The following is a 14,074-nucleotide window of genomic DNA, read 5'->3' as shown; positions in this document are numbered from 1 at the left end:
TCCCCAGTCCTCAAAAGTGGGCAACCTTATGGATCTTCGTTGATGCGCGAGGGCTTTCTCTAGTTGTGGTGGTAAGGCGTTTCACTGTGGGAGGAACAGAAGGCAGGCGTCCAGTAGGTTAGGTGGGGGGTGTGGAGACAAGCCTCTGGGCTGAGCTCAAGAGGCCTCCCAGCAGGGCACTGGGGCCCGGGAGAAGCCGAGAAGTTGGCCCTCCCAACTTCCTAGAGAGGCCTGGAGCGGCGATGCGCATGCGCGATACGGAGCGGCGAAGAGCCGGGCTGGAAGAGTGTGGAGTGGGGCGGGTCGAGCAGTCAGGGCACTTAGAGTTTTGCGGCCTCTGGAGTTGGTGAGCCGGGCGACGGTGGAGGGGTGGGGGCTACTGTGCGGGTGCGGAGTTCCCCGGGGAGTGGCGGGTAAGGATCGGCCTGGACGCTGCGCCCTGGCAAGGATCTGGCTTTGGAGATCAACCAGCCCGGGTCCTTCGCTGCTCCGGGCGTCCGGGGCGCGAATTTGAAGTAATGGTTTCTGAATTTTATCTCCTCTGCCAGTTATGCAAACAAAGCATATTCATCACAGATAATTAGGTGAGTCGGGTGACCGTAAGAAAAGGAAGAGTAATCACAATCCGTTAATTAAAGAGTCTTCCTGACTCTTTAAAATTTGTGCATGATTTCGCAAACTCTTATACGAGTATATATTTTTTATTAGAAAACAGGCACTATTGTTTTAATTTTTTGGGTATTATAGCAAAACAGTTGTAATAAATTTTCATGTATCATGGTAAATGTTGCCATTTTAACAATTTGAAGTGTATAATTCAGTGGTATTAAGTACATTCCCATACTATTGCTTTCTGAGAATGATGTCTTCAATTTCTGGAATGCATTTAATATATTGGTTAAAATTGTTGCCAGCATTATGACGCCACTGAGTCACATATGTGCAGCTATAATTAAACATTTTGTTTGCAGTTTCCTATAGTAGATATTGCATGAAGCTGTAAATTGAGCAAGTGACATTTGTGCAGAAAAATACCAAAAGCTTCATTAGGGTGATTATGTCTGTTTACAAAATAAAGAGAGTAGTATGGAGGAGCCTGGTAGGCTGCAGTCCATGGGGTCGCTAAGAGTCGGACACGACTGAGCGACTTCACTTTCGCTTTTCACTTTCATGCATTGGAGAAGGAAATGGCAACCCACTCCAGTGTTCTTGCCTGGAGAATCCCAGGGACGGGGGAGCCTGGTGGGCTGCCGTCTATGGGGTCGCACAGAGTCGGACACGACCGACGTGACTTAGCATAGCATGTATAAAATGCAGTTTTTAAACACAAGTAACAGCACTAACCTGCTGCTGCTGCTGCTGCTAAGTCGCGTCAGTCGTGTCCGACTCTGTGCGACCCCAGAGACGGCAGCCCACCAGGCTCCCCCGTCCCTGGGATTCTCCAGGCAAGAACACTGGAGTGGGTTGCCATTTCCTTCTCTAAAGCACTAACCTAAAACCACTCTAATGTCTTCTGACTTACATAGACTTAAGAAATAAGAAAATGTTCTCCTTACTAAGTTAAGAGTAGTGGCAAGGAAAAGAACACTGTTTTTTTATTTGGACTTTTGTTATGAACTGGAGTTCTTGGTCTCCTTAATAAAAGTTGAAATTCAGTCAAGGCTTTACTGGAATTTATGCGGCAGCAGGAGGGAGTGAAAACAAGTTAACAGGTTCCTTTGTTTCCTAGCGGGTGAGGGTGGTTCCTTACACAGAATGAGGGTAGAAGTGCTTCCAGAGATCTGGCTGGAGGGGTGACTTAGGTGGTCTATCCACCTTCTAGGTGATGCTGTGTGTAGGGGTGCTTGGGCAATACTTTGCCTTTGCTCCCAGTTCCTCAGAAGTGGCAGTTGGGTTTTTGGTCTTTTTTAGCGTATCGTTCATAATATGCCCCAACTGCAAATGTGCGCAGTTATTTTTAGACCCTTATAGTTTCTTTGTATTTGGTTGCTGGAGGAAACGTTTGTTCAGGTGCAAGCGCTGCAACAAAGGGTCCCAAGTCCCAGCCTGCCTCAGTTCCAAACTAAAAACTCCTTAATGTTAGGTCTCTTATTTTGCAAGTAAGTAATTTGCTCAAGGATTTCAGGGAATTTCCCTTTGTTACACACATAAATATCTGTGTGCACATTCAGGAACTGACAAATGAGACTGCTTTGACATGTGTTTCTTAATGCTGAAGAAAGGCAGACAGCTTTTGGTTCAAAAAGTAAGCCAAAAAGACTGTGGGACTGTTTTGAAGATAAATCTCTATGTGTACTTACAAGTAAGGGAAACTGACAAAAACTGAAAAATGGTAACTGCTACAGTTCTGTGACTCCCGGTATCCAGGAATGTTAGTATTGTGAGCATTCTGTGATGTCATACTCCAGAGCAAAAATACAGAAGATGTAATAAAATATAACTCATTACTTTATAATCTTCAGTGTTTTTAGTATTAGAAACAGTCTGAAAAAGGTCCCTCAAATGAGTCGTTATGTGCTCTAGATTGAATTTTTTTTTTTTTTTTTTTGGGTCCCTGTGTGCAGCTAGCAGGTTCTTAGTTCCCCAATCAGGGATCGAAACTGTGCCTTCAGGAGTGAAAGTGCCGAATCCTAACCACTGAACCACCAAGGAATTCCCTAGATGGAATTTTTGATCTTATACTTTCCCTTGCCTGATTTTAGGCCTCTTAGCCTTCTTCCTTGTTTTATTTTGCTACATAGCACCTGACACTGTCTTTATCTTATTGTCTGTCTTCTTATAAGCTCCTTAAGTTAGTGCATTTTGTCTGCTTTATTCACTGCAGAGACCATGGTGTCTAAGAAGGTAGTAGGTGCTCAGTAAATATTTGTGTGGTGTGTGTGTGTGTGTGTGCATGCGTGCATGCTCAGTCATGTCCTACTCTAGCCTGCCAGGCTCCTCTGTCCATGGAATTTTCCAGGCAAGCATACTGGCATAGGTTGCCGTTTCCTCCTCCAGGGGATCTTCCCAACCCAGGGATCACCCACATCTACTGCATTGGTAGGTGGATTCTTTACCTCTGTGCCACCTGAGTAGCCCCTATTCAACACCCTTATTGCCAAGTTAATCCTTAGTATATAGACATTACTATTTCTAGATAGAAATAAGCACAGTAACAACTCAAACTTCAGTTTGAAAACCTTTTTATTTTGAATAATTGTAGACTCACAGAGACCGTCAGAATTTTGTAGACTTCCCTTGTATCTTTACCTGGTATACCTAAAGGCAATGTCATGCATAACCATAGGACAGTCATCAAATTTGAGACATTTCCAGTGGTGGCAGTACTAGTAATTAAACTACTGATTTATCTAGAGCTGCTGACTGGCTAGCGAATGTTCTTTTCCTGTTTCGGAATCCAGTCTAGAATCCCTCATTCCATTTAATTGTCATGTCTCCTCGCTGCCTTTCAGTCTGTGACAGCTCCTCAGTTTTACTTGACACTTTTAAAGTATTTTATATTTGTAATTTTAGACTGACCCTCTCGATTTGGTTTTGTCAGATGTTCTCCTGCTTAGATTGAGGTTGATGTTCATATGTCTTCTTCCTGGTGATATTACTCTTGATCCAGTATTTCTGCCAAGGATTAATGATTGTAAAGTTAGTGTCTGTCCTTTGTAATTAGCAATTATTTTGAGGTAGATACTTTGAGACTTTGCATAGAAATATGCTTTTCCTACTAATTAGCATTTCTTGGTGGATCTTGCCTACAGTAGTTGTTATTGTGATGTTCTCCTAGGAGCTTGTCATTTTTTGTGTTCTTTGTCTACATTTATTAACTGGAATCCTTTGTGAGGAAGAGTTGTGCCTTCTCTCCCACTTGTTTATTTACTTAATTATATCAGTTACATCAGTGTGTGATGTTGGGTGTTTATTTGGGGAGTATATTGAGGTGTGTTGTTATTTATTTTGTGGCATAAATTATTCTAGCTTAGCTGTTGGGTGTCTTTCAAGTTGGCTCCTGTTTCCCCTTACATGTTCCCATCCTTTTTTGTGTCTTTCTCTGATTTTCAGGCACCACAAGATACTCATCTTATATTTTCACCTCCCCAGCCCTGGAATCAATCATTTCTGCAAGGATTCTTGGTTTCATTTTTTTTGTAGAAGTGGTATTGAGAAATCAAATTTTGGGCACTAGATTAAGTTCATTTCTAAATTGGTATAAATAAAATTTTAACATTTAAATGTGTACTAGAAGCAGTCTTGCTTTAGTTTCTAATTGTCTTAGAAACTAGTTTGCGTATTATCAGTGTATAAAATAAACCTTATGTACCCTCTCATTGGGGGCTTCCCTGGTGGCTCAGTTGGTAAAGAATCTGCCTGTAATGCAGGAGACCTGAGTTTGATCCTTGGGTTGGAAAGAGCCCCTGGAGAAGGGAATGGCAACCCATTCCAGTATTCTTGCCTGGAGAATGCCCATGGACAGAGGAACCTGGCAGGCTGCAGTCCATGGGATTGTGAAGAGTTGGACATGACTGAGCAACTAAACACAGCACACGCCCTCTCACTAGCAGGAAAAACAAAAGAGTAAGAGACTACTTATTTAAGAGGATTTTAAAAGGAAGTCAGAATAACTTTGTATTAAAGCAAAATGACAGAAAGAAGAAAATATTCCTAAAAACTGCCCAAGAATTTCCCTGGTTCTTTTCCAGGCCATTTTCATTTAGGAATGAAACTGAGTGAAGGGATGAAGCTGGGGAGAAGAGGCCTGATCCATCTCAGGTTGCCCCCCAGTCTGGGGGCTCACATTTATGGGGTCGTCTTAACAAGTTGATGTTTTCTTCTGTTCTCAAAAACTGATTGGGATTTGGGAGGAACCCAGAGGCGTTAGAATACCTGAATTTAATTGGGCAGTTTCAGCTCACTGGCCTCCATCTTTATTTACTGTGCTGTGAGGCTTTCATTCAGACTTTGAAAGGCCCAGGAGGTCATTAACTTTTTTTTTTTAATGCTGCTTCAGTACATTGGCTTTACTGCATCAGAGCAAGTGGACCCAAGTTGGTTTGGTAGCAATGTCTGTTTTCTTTCTGTCTGTCTGGTACACAGGCCCCTTTCTTTTGATTATAACACTTCAACTTGGGGAGAACTACTGTCCCCACCCTCAGTCCATGTGCTCCTGAGGTTTTGATGCATTCAGTTCCCCTTCCAGGATATTCCAGTGGCAGATAGTGACTCAGATGTGACCCATCAGAGCATTTTATCACCTCGCCACAGTGGTTGGTTCACAAAGAGATGTGTTAGCCAGGCCAGGCTTAACTCTGGGACTTTGATAAATAGAAATTTAAAGAAAGCTCTTTCTCAAAGTCTTAATCCGGTTGGGCTGCTGTAACAGAGTGCCATAGACTGGATTCCTTATGAACAACAGAAATTTATTTCTCATAGTTCTAGAGACTGGAAAGTCCACTTTCAAGGTGCTGGCAGATTAGGTGTCCAGTGAGAACCTGCTTCCTGGTTCATAGATGGCCTTCTTGCTTTGTCCTCTCATGGCAGAAGCAGTCATTAGCTTTTATCCATGTTCATGGTTGCAGAGACTGGGCTCAAAGAGCTGTATTCTTTTGCCATATTCACGGGCAGTTGCCATCATTTTTCTGCTGGTCCTTGACATCATCTCTTTACAAATACTTCATTGACCTCCTTGGACATTTCTGTAGCAGCTGCTTCACAACAGGTCGGCTTGGAGGCTTACGTTTGGTGCTTATTTCACTAAGATACGTCAGTGCTTTATATTTCCTGCTGGTACGTTTCTTCATAATACTTCTCTCTGGTCTCCAGTTCATTGTCTTGAGTCTTACTCCTGGATTTCTCTTCACCTGAGCATCTTTCTCTTCCCCAGTCTGTTGTGCAAATTTGTCTGGCAAAGGCCCTGCCTTTTTCTTTCACAGCAAAGCTTCATTTCTCTGCCAAAACTTCAACTTCCTCATCATGCGCGATCCCATGACCCTGTAACGATACTGCATTTTCTTTTATCTGGGTGGTGACAAGCATTCCGGTGTGAGCTTTCTTCCCATTTCAGTTAACAGTCATGTCTTATCAGTCCTCGCAGCACTCACTGAGTCCAGGAGACATTGACTAGGTATTGGTTTGTAGCAAATGTAGGAGATGATGGTCTCTGTTTTAATCATGGATGAGGATAGTGATTTTTTAAAAAATTTGTTTTAAAGTGGTGGGAGTTGAAGAGTTCCATGCTCTCAGGGGAAGCTAGCTGTCATGTATGATTTGGTACACAGAGCAGTGGGGCTAATTTGCAACAGGTGCCAAAGCCTACTGTCCATATAATTTTTATATATGGACTGAGGTAGAGGTGTAACCTCATTTTTTTGTATGTGTATATCCAGTTGTTCCAGCACCATTTGTTGAAAAGTGTCTTCTTTCCCCTTTGAGTGCTCTTAGGACTTCCATAAAAAATAAGTTGATGGGGATTTTGCTGGTGGTCCAATGTCTGGGACTCCATGCCCCCAATACAGGGGGCCCAGGTTTGATCCCTAGTCAAGGAAGTGGATCCTACACACTGCAACTAAGACCCAGTGCAGCCAAATAAAATACATACATAAATTTAAAATATATTTAAAAAGTAAGTTGACCTTAGGAGACTTCCCTAGTGGTCCAGTGGTTAAGACTCTGTCCTTCCAATGCAGAGGACACAGGTTCAATCCCTGTTGGGGAACTAAGATTCCACATGCTACGCAGTGCAGCTGGAAAAAAAAAAGTTAACTGTAGATGTTTACTTCTGGACTGTTACCTGTTTCACTGATCTATGTGTGTATTACACAGTCCTGATCAGTGCTGTTTTGTCAAATAAGTTTTGAAATTGTGAAGTGTGAGTTCTTCAACTTAATTTTATTTTTCAAGGCTTTTTTTTTTTTTTTTTTTTCATTTTGCTGGAATCCTTGAATTTCCAGTGAATTTTCCAGATGGTCAGGCCCAAGGTGAGCTTCCTGAGTTCCAAGTCTGTGGCCCAGGAATAGCACGACCTCATCTCCAGGGCTCTGGCCCATTCAGAGTCTGCTCCTGTGACTTCTCTTCCTAACTGCCTCCCTGGACTTGGTCCCATCCACTGAGTTCATGGACTGTTATCTAACCCTGAACGTGTCCTCCCAGCTTCTTTCTGTCCCCCTACCCCTTTGGCCCCAGGGTCTCAACCCTGTTTTGGTACCCTTCTTGACTCTGCCCCTTAGGCTGCAAATGTCCCTGAGCAGTAGAAGCTTGTCATTCCAGGAGGCTGCAGAGTTGGAGTTTCTGTCTGTGAACTATACTCTGCAGAAGTGGAAAGGTACAGCACTCAGCCAGAGAGCCCTGTACTGGAACATCATGCTGGAAAATTGCTGCAGCCTGGCCCCATTGGGTAATGACTCTGCTCCCTAATAACTTAGAGTCTGCCTTCTTTACATTTTCTTTGCTATGTTCTTATTCTTTTAATTATGAAAATATAAAGAGAATGGAGAGAATAGTATAATGAGTCTCTCTACATCATCACTCACTTTGATAGTTACTAGCATTCTCTGTGACTTCCCTGGTGGCTCAGACGGTTCTCTGTACTTCCTTATTAATTGAAGTGAGCTGGTTTAGCTTTGTAGTTGGAAGGAATAGAGAGCCATTCAGTGACTATACGTTATGAGCTAAGTTACTTAGAGTAAGATTGAAGGATTGGAAACCCTGAACAGACTCACCAGCTAGACCAGGCTTTGGGAAACAAAGCTTTGTGAGGACCTGGGAGCCTCAGCAGCAGAAAAGTGACAGTGAAAGTCACTCAGTCGTGTCCAACTCTTTGTGACCCCATGGACTATACAGTCCATGGAATTCTGTAGGCCAGAATACTGGAGTGGGTAGCTTTTCCCTGCGCCAAGGGATCTTTCCAACCCAGCAGCAGAAGTGAAAGGATTTTTACGGCAGTGTTGTAAGACAGTTGTGTCCTGTGTATCTGTTTTTCTATTCCCACTGATGGCCATTCTCTTTACTCTGAATCTTTTGTCCCCCTCCAAGCTCTTTCTTAATTAGACTTCCTGTTTCCTCATATGTTGTTTGCTGTGGTTCCTGATGGATTTCTTCTCTTCATGAATCATTTCAACTTGAGCTACTACTTGTAATTTCCTTCATTTTGTCCTACTTTCAGTTCAGAATTTATGTAGAAAGGGACTCCATTGGTGGTTCAGCCATTAAGTATCATATTTCTTTGGGCAGAACTTTGTTCCAGGTCACCCAGAGCTGATGACTACTCCATAAGCTGCACTTGGGTCTGGTGCTTGGCCGTGGTCCAGTCACCTAGTCCTGGTCCTCGTCCATCCTGGGATGATCTGGGTTGCTTTGCACAAAACATGGTTTTCTCAGCTTCCCCTTCAGAAAGACTAGGGCAGGGCTGCTTCCTGAAAGGGGCTGTTGTCAGAGGAGTTGCTGGGGTTGACCGGTCTCGGACAGTAGCCTACTCTGGAGAGGATGGGCTTAGAATTAAAGGGCCAGATACCTTTCATTTTCCATATGCTGAGATGGTATGATAGCTTGTGGCTTGGTTAAGATGTGATTGAAAGGAACCAATATTTTTGTGTTTACCTATGACCATGGATACTCTGCCTTTCCCAGCTTTTATATTTAATTCCATAATTTAAAAGCAAATACTCAGCTCTTCAGTCTTATTATGTTTACAGGTTATCAAGCTACAAAACATGTACTTTGATTTGTATTTCAGATTATTGCCTTTGTTAATTTTCATAGAAGTGCCTACTGGCACTTCCTAGTCCAGTGGTCCAGAGACTAGGATGTTGCCAATTTTAGAGCTCTACTCTCTCCTTCAGTACATTTTCCCAGCCTTTTTGAACCCATAGCTTCTCCAAATATCATTACTATTCTTTCATACCAGAATCACTCCTTTTTGTGCACTTTTTCCTGATCATTCCCTCGCAATACACATTTCCCTTCAACTCTCATGTTTGCCTACATGTTTCTCATATTTAGTTTCAAGTGTTTGGCATCACTGTCCTCGACCTCTTTGCTGTGAACTGTGGAGCTGTACAGTGTCATGGTTGGAGTGAATCCGAGAGTTCATCATTTTACTAAGGAGACACCACATCTAAGTGACTTCTGGGAGATCACACTGTGCTTTACAGTCTGGTCTCTTGCCTTTCAATTGGCCTGCCCCCCTGGCTGTGCTGGCTCCACATCCCTCTGTCTTGATAGCTCTGCTTTTTCCCTCCTGTTCTCAATGTGTCTCCTTATTCCTTACCCTCAATGTGGATTTTTTTTTTTTAAGCTACATAGACGCCTGACAGTTCATTTCCTCAATAGGACAAGAAGTGAATGAAAGTTGTTTTCTTCTGTCTTTTGGCAGCAGGTGAAAACAGGATGGCAAGTTCACAGTTGTCTCCGAAACAGGACATTTCTGAAGAGTCAAAGTCAGCTGACAGGACCTCAGGCATACTTTGTGGACTGATTCTTAGAGGACCAGAAGCTGGGGCTTCCTGTGAAGAAGCTTTAGAGAAACTAAAAGTTCAACCCTCAGATGAAGAAGGAACCAGACTGGAAAGTGATTTCTTAGAGATAACACAGGAAGATAAAAAGAAATCTACAAAGGATCGATGTGATGAGTATAAGGAACTTGGGGGACATCCAGATCTGTCCTCCAGTCTCTCAAAACATCAGGGAGTTCTGAAGAGACAGAAATTATATCAATGTGATGAATGTGGCAAAGTTTTTAATTGGAGTTCACACCTCATTGGGCATCAGAGAATCCACACTGGAGAGAAACCATATGAGTGTACTGAGTGTGGCAAGACTTTTAGGCAGACCTCTCAGCTCATTGTCCACCTCAGAATCCATACAGGGGAAAAACCTTATGAATGCAGTGATTGTGGAAAGACCTATCGCCACAGCTCCCATCTCATTCAACACCAGAGACTTCATACTGGGGAGAAACCATATAAATGTAATGAATGCGGAAAAGCTTTCAACGAAAGTTCCAAACTGTTTGACCACCAGAGAACTCATACTGGGGAGAAACCATATGGATGCAATGAGTGTGGAGCACTCTTTAGTCGGAGTAAAAGCCTTATCCGCCATCAGGTACTTCACACTGGTAAGAAACCTTACAAGTGTGAGGAGTGTGGGAAAGCTTTCTGTTCTAACAGAAATCTTATTGACCATCAGAGAATCCACACTGGGGAGAAGCCTTATGAGTGTAATGAATGTGGCAAGGCCTTCAGTCGGAGTAAATGTCTTACTCGACATCAGAGTCTCCACACCGGGAAAAAACCATACAAGTGTAGCAAATGTGTGAAAGCCTTCAATCAGATCTCTCAACTTGCTGACCATGAGCGAATTCATACTGGAGAAAAACCTTTTGAATGTAATGTGTGTGGTAAGGCATTCAGTCTGAGTAAATGTCTCACTCGACATCAGCAACTTCACACTGGTGAAAAGCCCTATAAATGCAATGATTGTGGAAAATCCTTCAATCAAAACTCGTACCTCATTATTCATCAGCGAATTCACACTGGTGAGAAACCTTATGAATGTAATGAATGTGGAAAGGTCTTCACTCATAATTCTAGCCTTATGGTACATCAGAGAACCCATACTGGGGAGAAGCCTTATAAATGTAAAGATTGTGAGAAAGCCTTTCGTGATAGCTCACAACTCACCGTGCACCAAAGAGTTCATACTGGAGAGAAACCCTATGAATGTATTGAGTGTGGGAAAGCCTTTAGTCAGCGTTCTACTTTCAATCACCACCAGCGAACTCACACTAGAGAGAAGCACTCAGGTCTGGCTCGGTCTGTTTGTTAAGACATGATTGTCTAAGACAGCAAGAAACTTTAGGTTAAGGTTTCTGTATAAGTATGTTCATCCTGATCTCTACTTGGAACCACCTGTTCCATGTGTACCATCCCAGGTGGTCCAGTGGGTAAGGCTCTGAGCTCCCAAAATGGGGGGCATGAGTTTTGATTCCTGGTTTGGGAATGAAGATTCCACATGCCACACAGTGTGGCTACCATAAAGAAAAAAAGTTAGAAAAAAAAATATGGACCATCTCCAAATGCTCGCTGCTGGTCACAAAGGTGGGAGAGTTGGAGTAACAGTGGAATCTTCCTCCTCCTCTTGGGGAAATAAGGACTACATGTTTCATGTGCTTATAGGTTTCCTTTTTCTTTTTTTGGCTGCATGAGGCAGCTTGCAGGATCTTGGTTCCCCAACCAGGGATAGAACCTGTGCCCTCAGAAATGAAGGCACGAAGTCCTGGACTGCTTGAACCACTGGACCTCCTCCATTTTGCTGTTTATATAAAGTCATCCTCTAAGACTGAGTCGTTCTTCCTACCTCTTGAGTGTGGCCCTTTTAAAGCTTGGTTTAATCTAGACCCTCACCACTTGTGTTCTCTAGGAAGAAAAGCTTTTCTTCCTGTTTGCCAGTCTGTGTCCCTTGAACCTTTAAGATCCAGGACTTTATTTTTTTAAAGTGTTTTACTTTGGAAACTCCCAGGTTCCAGGGGAGACCCCATATGAACACACGCGTCCAGCCCTCAACTCTGATTTGAATGTGGCTGGTCATATCTTAAGTAGAAACTCTTGTCTGTTGAATGTTTTAATTTATTATCTTCTGGTTCTGCTCATACCCTACCACACTGAGTCTCTGGGGGACAGATCCAGCACTGCTCATAACTCTGTGAGCTGACCACCAGCAGCACCAGTAAGTTCTCAATAGAAATGAATGTCCTCGCTTCCTAGGAAAGCACTCAGGCTCTTGGTTGGAGGAAAAGGAGCTACATTTGAATGCTACAACTCAATTTCTATTGGCTATTGCTAGTATTTTAAAAGTTAACTGATTTTTAAAAAATTTTACCTGGATCCAGTTACCTCGTTTAAATAATTTTGGTTTGAAGAATTTTTTAGTTTCATTTCCTAGCTTTTCTAGGTATACAATAAAACAGTAACGATTAGTGTTCTCTTAATTTCCAATCTGTATGCCACTTATGTCGAACATCAGCATTAAAAAAAAAGTTGAACAGTGAATAACAGGCATATTCCATGTCTTGTTTCTAATTTTCAGAAAGGTTTTTAAGCATGTCACAGTTGTACATGTGGTTCACCCTCATTGTTTCTGATAAATACTGTGTTGAGGAAGTTTTCTTCTATTCCTGTTCTTAGAAGCAGCAATATGTTATAGTGGTAAAGAGCACAGATTTTGTGCCTGGAAACCTAGGTTCAAATCCTGCCTCTATCACTTTCCTTAGGTGTGTAATCTTGGACAAGCCACTGGACCACCAGGGAAGTCCCTTCTAATAAGAACATAAACTCCATCATGAGTGCCCTTCCTTTTGTCTTCCATGTGTAAAATGGAGCTACCTCATAGGGCCTTGAGGATAAAATTCATTTATAAGTGTAAGGAACTTGAAACAGTACTTGACATGTAGTGTACACATACTGTAGGAAGTTATCATACTAAAGTTTTTATTACGAATGGATGCTAACTAAGTTCTATCAAAAACTTTAAAAATCTGTTGGTAAAATTTCATGGGTCTTATCCTTTACTCTTTTTGTATCAATTTTGTTGGCAGGTTTCCAAATAATTGAAATTTTCTTGTGTTCCTGGAATAAAATCTGTTTTTTCATGGTGATTGTATCTTATTTTTGAAGTATAGAACTAGATTCAATTTGCTTAGCAAAATTAATTTGGGAGTTTTGTTTCTCTTTTGTTACCTGGAAGAGTTTGCATAATAAGGGAGATATTCTTTGAAGAGTACAGATAACTGGGCCTGATCCCTTTTTGGGAGGAAGGGGATTGGGAGGGACATACCTTGAGCAGCTGTCTTAGTTGGAATTGCTGTAACAAAATGCCATAGAGTGGTGGCTTAACAAACATTTATTCCTCAGAGGCTGGAAAATCCAAGATCAAGTTGCCAGCATGGTTGGTTTCTGGTACGAATCCTTTGAGTCCTGGCTGCAGCCAGCTGCTTCCTTGCTATATCCTCATATTGCAGAGAAAGAGAGCAGCTGTCTCTTCCTCTTCTTTTTTTCTTTCAGTATTTGTTTTTATGTATTTGGCTTTATCGGGTCTTAGTTGCGGCGTGTGGGATCTTTGATCCTTGTTGTAGTGTGCAGGATCTTTAGTTGCAGCATGTAGGATATAGTTCCCTGACCCAGTATGGAACCCAGGCCCTCTGCATTGGGATCATATAGTCTTAGCTACTGGACAGCGAAGTCCTTTCCTCTTCTAATAAGAACTTCATTAACTCCATCGTGAGTGCCCTACCCACATAAACTAACCTATTTTGAGTTACTTCCTCAAAGCCCAACTCTACATAGGATCACCCTTAGGTGGATTATGGTGATTAGGGCTTTAACACATGAATTTCAAAAACACAGACATTCAGTCCATACATTCTGCCTCTGGCTTCCCGAAATTTAGGTCCTTTTCATTTGCAAAATAAATTAATTCCATCCTAGCAGCCCCAAAGTCTTAATTCAGCATTAGCTTTAAAGTCTGAAGTCCAAAGTCTCATCTAAACATTATCTAAATCAGATATGGGTCAAATTCAAGCTGAGTCAATTCTTCATCTGTGAACCTGTAAAACCAGACAGGTTATATGCTTCCCAAATACAGTTCTGAGTGTTTATAGGGTAGACATTTGATGTCAATAAAAACCCACAGTCCTTCCCTCCTGTGTTTCTCTCCTGTGTCTTTGTTACTATTCATACAGAACATTAACCTTCTGACATTTGGGGTCACCAAATGTGGGTAATTTCCCCCACACTAATTCTCTGGAACACCAGCTGGGTGTCCCACAATTTAGCCCAGTTCTGACACTCTGGAGACAGTGTCAAACTGCACAGTTTAAGGGATTGGTCTCACAAAATTTACACACACACACACACACCAACTTTAGATCCTAGTTCCAAGCCCAGGTTATCACCTGCGCTATTGACTAACCAGCTGTAGATCAGAGGTTCCAACAACCACCTCTTGGGTTTAATTTGCTCGAGTGGTTCACAGAACTCAGGAAAACAGTTTACTTATATTTTCTGGTTTTTGTTTTTTCTTATAAAAGTGT

General features: G+C 42.2%; 2 protein-coding genes across 8 annotated transcripts in view; both read left to right on the top strand.

The window, feature by feature from the left end:
• The first annotated feature begins 207 nt into the window (after positions 1–207).
• On the top strand, positions 208–12,638 carry ZNF852 (zinc finger protein 852). Of its 6 annotated transcripts, XM_044933938.2 has the most exons (4): positions 223–346; positions 549–584; positions 7,215–7,381; positions 9,359–12,638. In XM_044933938.2, the coding sequence occupies exons 1-4, from the start codon at positions 243–245 to the stop codon at positions 10,810–10,812; spliced, it is 1,761 nt and encodes a 586-aa protein (XP_044789873.2). In that variant the 5' UTR covers positions 223–242; the 3' UTR covers positions 10,813–12,638. The 6 variants fall into 6 exon arrangements, with proteins under 6 accessions (XP_025128579.2, XP_025128581.2, XP_044789873.2 ...); XM_025272794.3 differs by lacking the exon at positions 549–584 and having other exon boundaries at positions 208–346; XM_025272795.3 differs by lacking the exon at positions 7,215–7,381 and having other exon boundaries at positions 267–346.
• The window catches only part of ZNF445 (zinc finger protein 445), a 59,672-nt gene continuing 45,860 nt past the window's right edge, over positions 263–14,074 (top strand). The window contains exon 1 of one of the 2 annotated variants that reach the window (XM_044933937.2): positions 263–346. The gene's annotated coding sequence lies outside the window, so the exon portion shown is untranslated. The other variant, XM_025272791.3, reaches the window with a different exon arrangement.

Source organism: Bubalus bubalis, chromosome 21 (assembly GCF_019923935.1).
Source record: "Bubalus bubalis isolate 160015118507 breed Murrah chromosome 21, NDDB_SH_1, whole genome shotgun sequence".
In the NCBI taxonomy this organism is placed as follows: Eukaryota; Metazoa; Chordata; class Mammalia; order Artiodactyla; family Bovidae; genus Bubalus; species Bubalus bubalis.
This window is presented reverse-complemented; position numbering and strand designations above follow the sequence as displayed.

What these genes read in the sequence shown, in the direction of transcription:
- ZNF852 (XM_044933938.2), top strand. Translation starts at nt 243, where the DNA reads ATGCGCATGCGCGATACGGAGCGGCGAAGAGCCGGGCTGGAAGAGTGT. An exon ending in TTTTGCGGCCTCTGGAGTTG is followed by an intron (nt 347 to 548) that starts GTGAGCCGGGCG and finishes CTCCTCTGCCAG; the next exon opens with TTATGCAAACAAAGCATATT. An exon ending in CTGCAGCCTGGCCCCATTGG is followed by an intron (nt 7,382 to 9,358) that starts GTAATGACTCTG and finishes GTCTTTTGGCAG; the next exon opens with CAGGTGAAAACAGGATGGCA.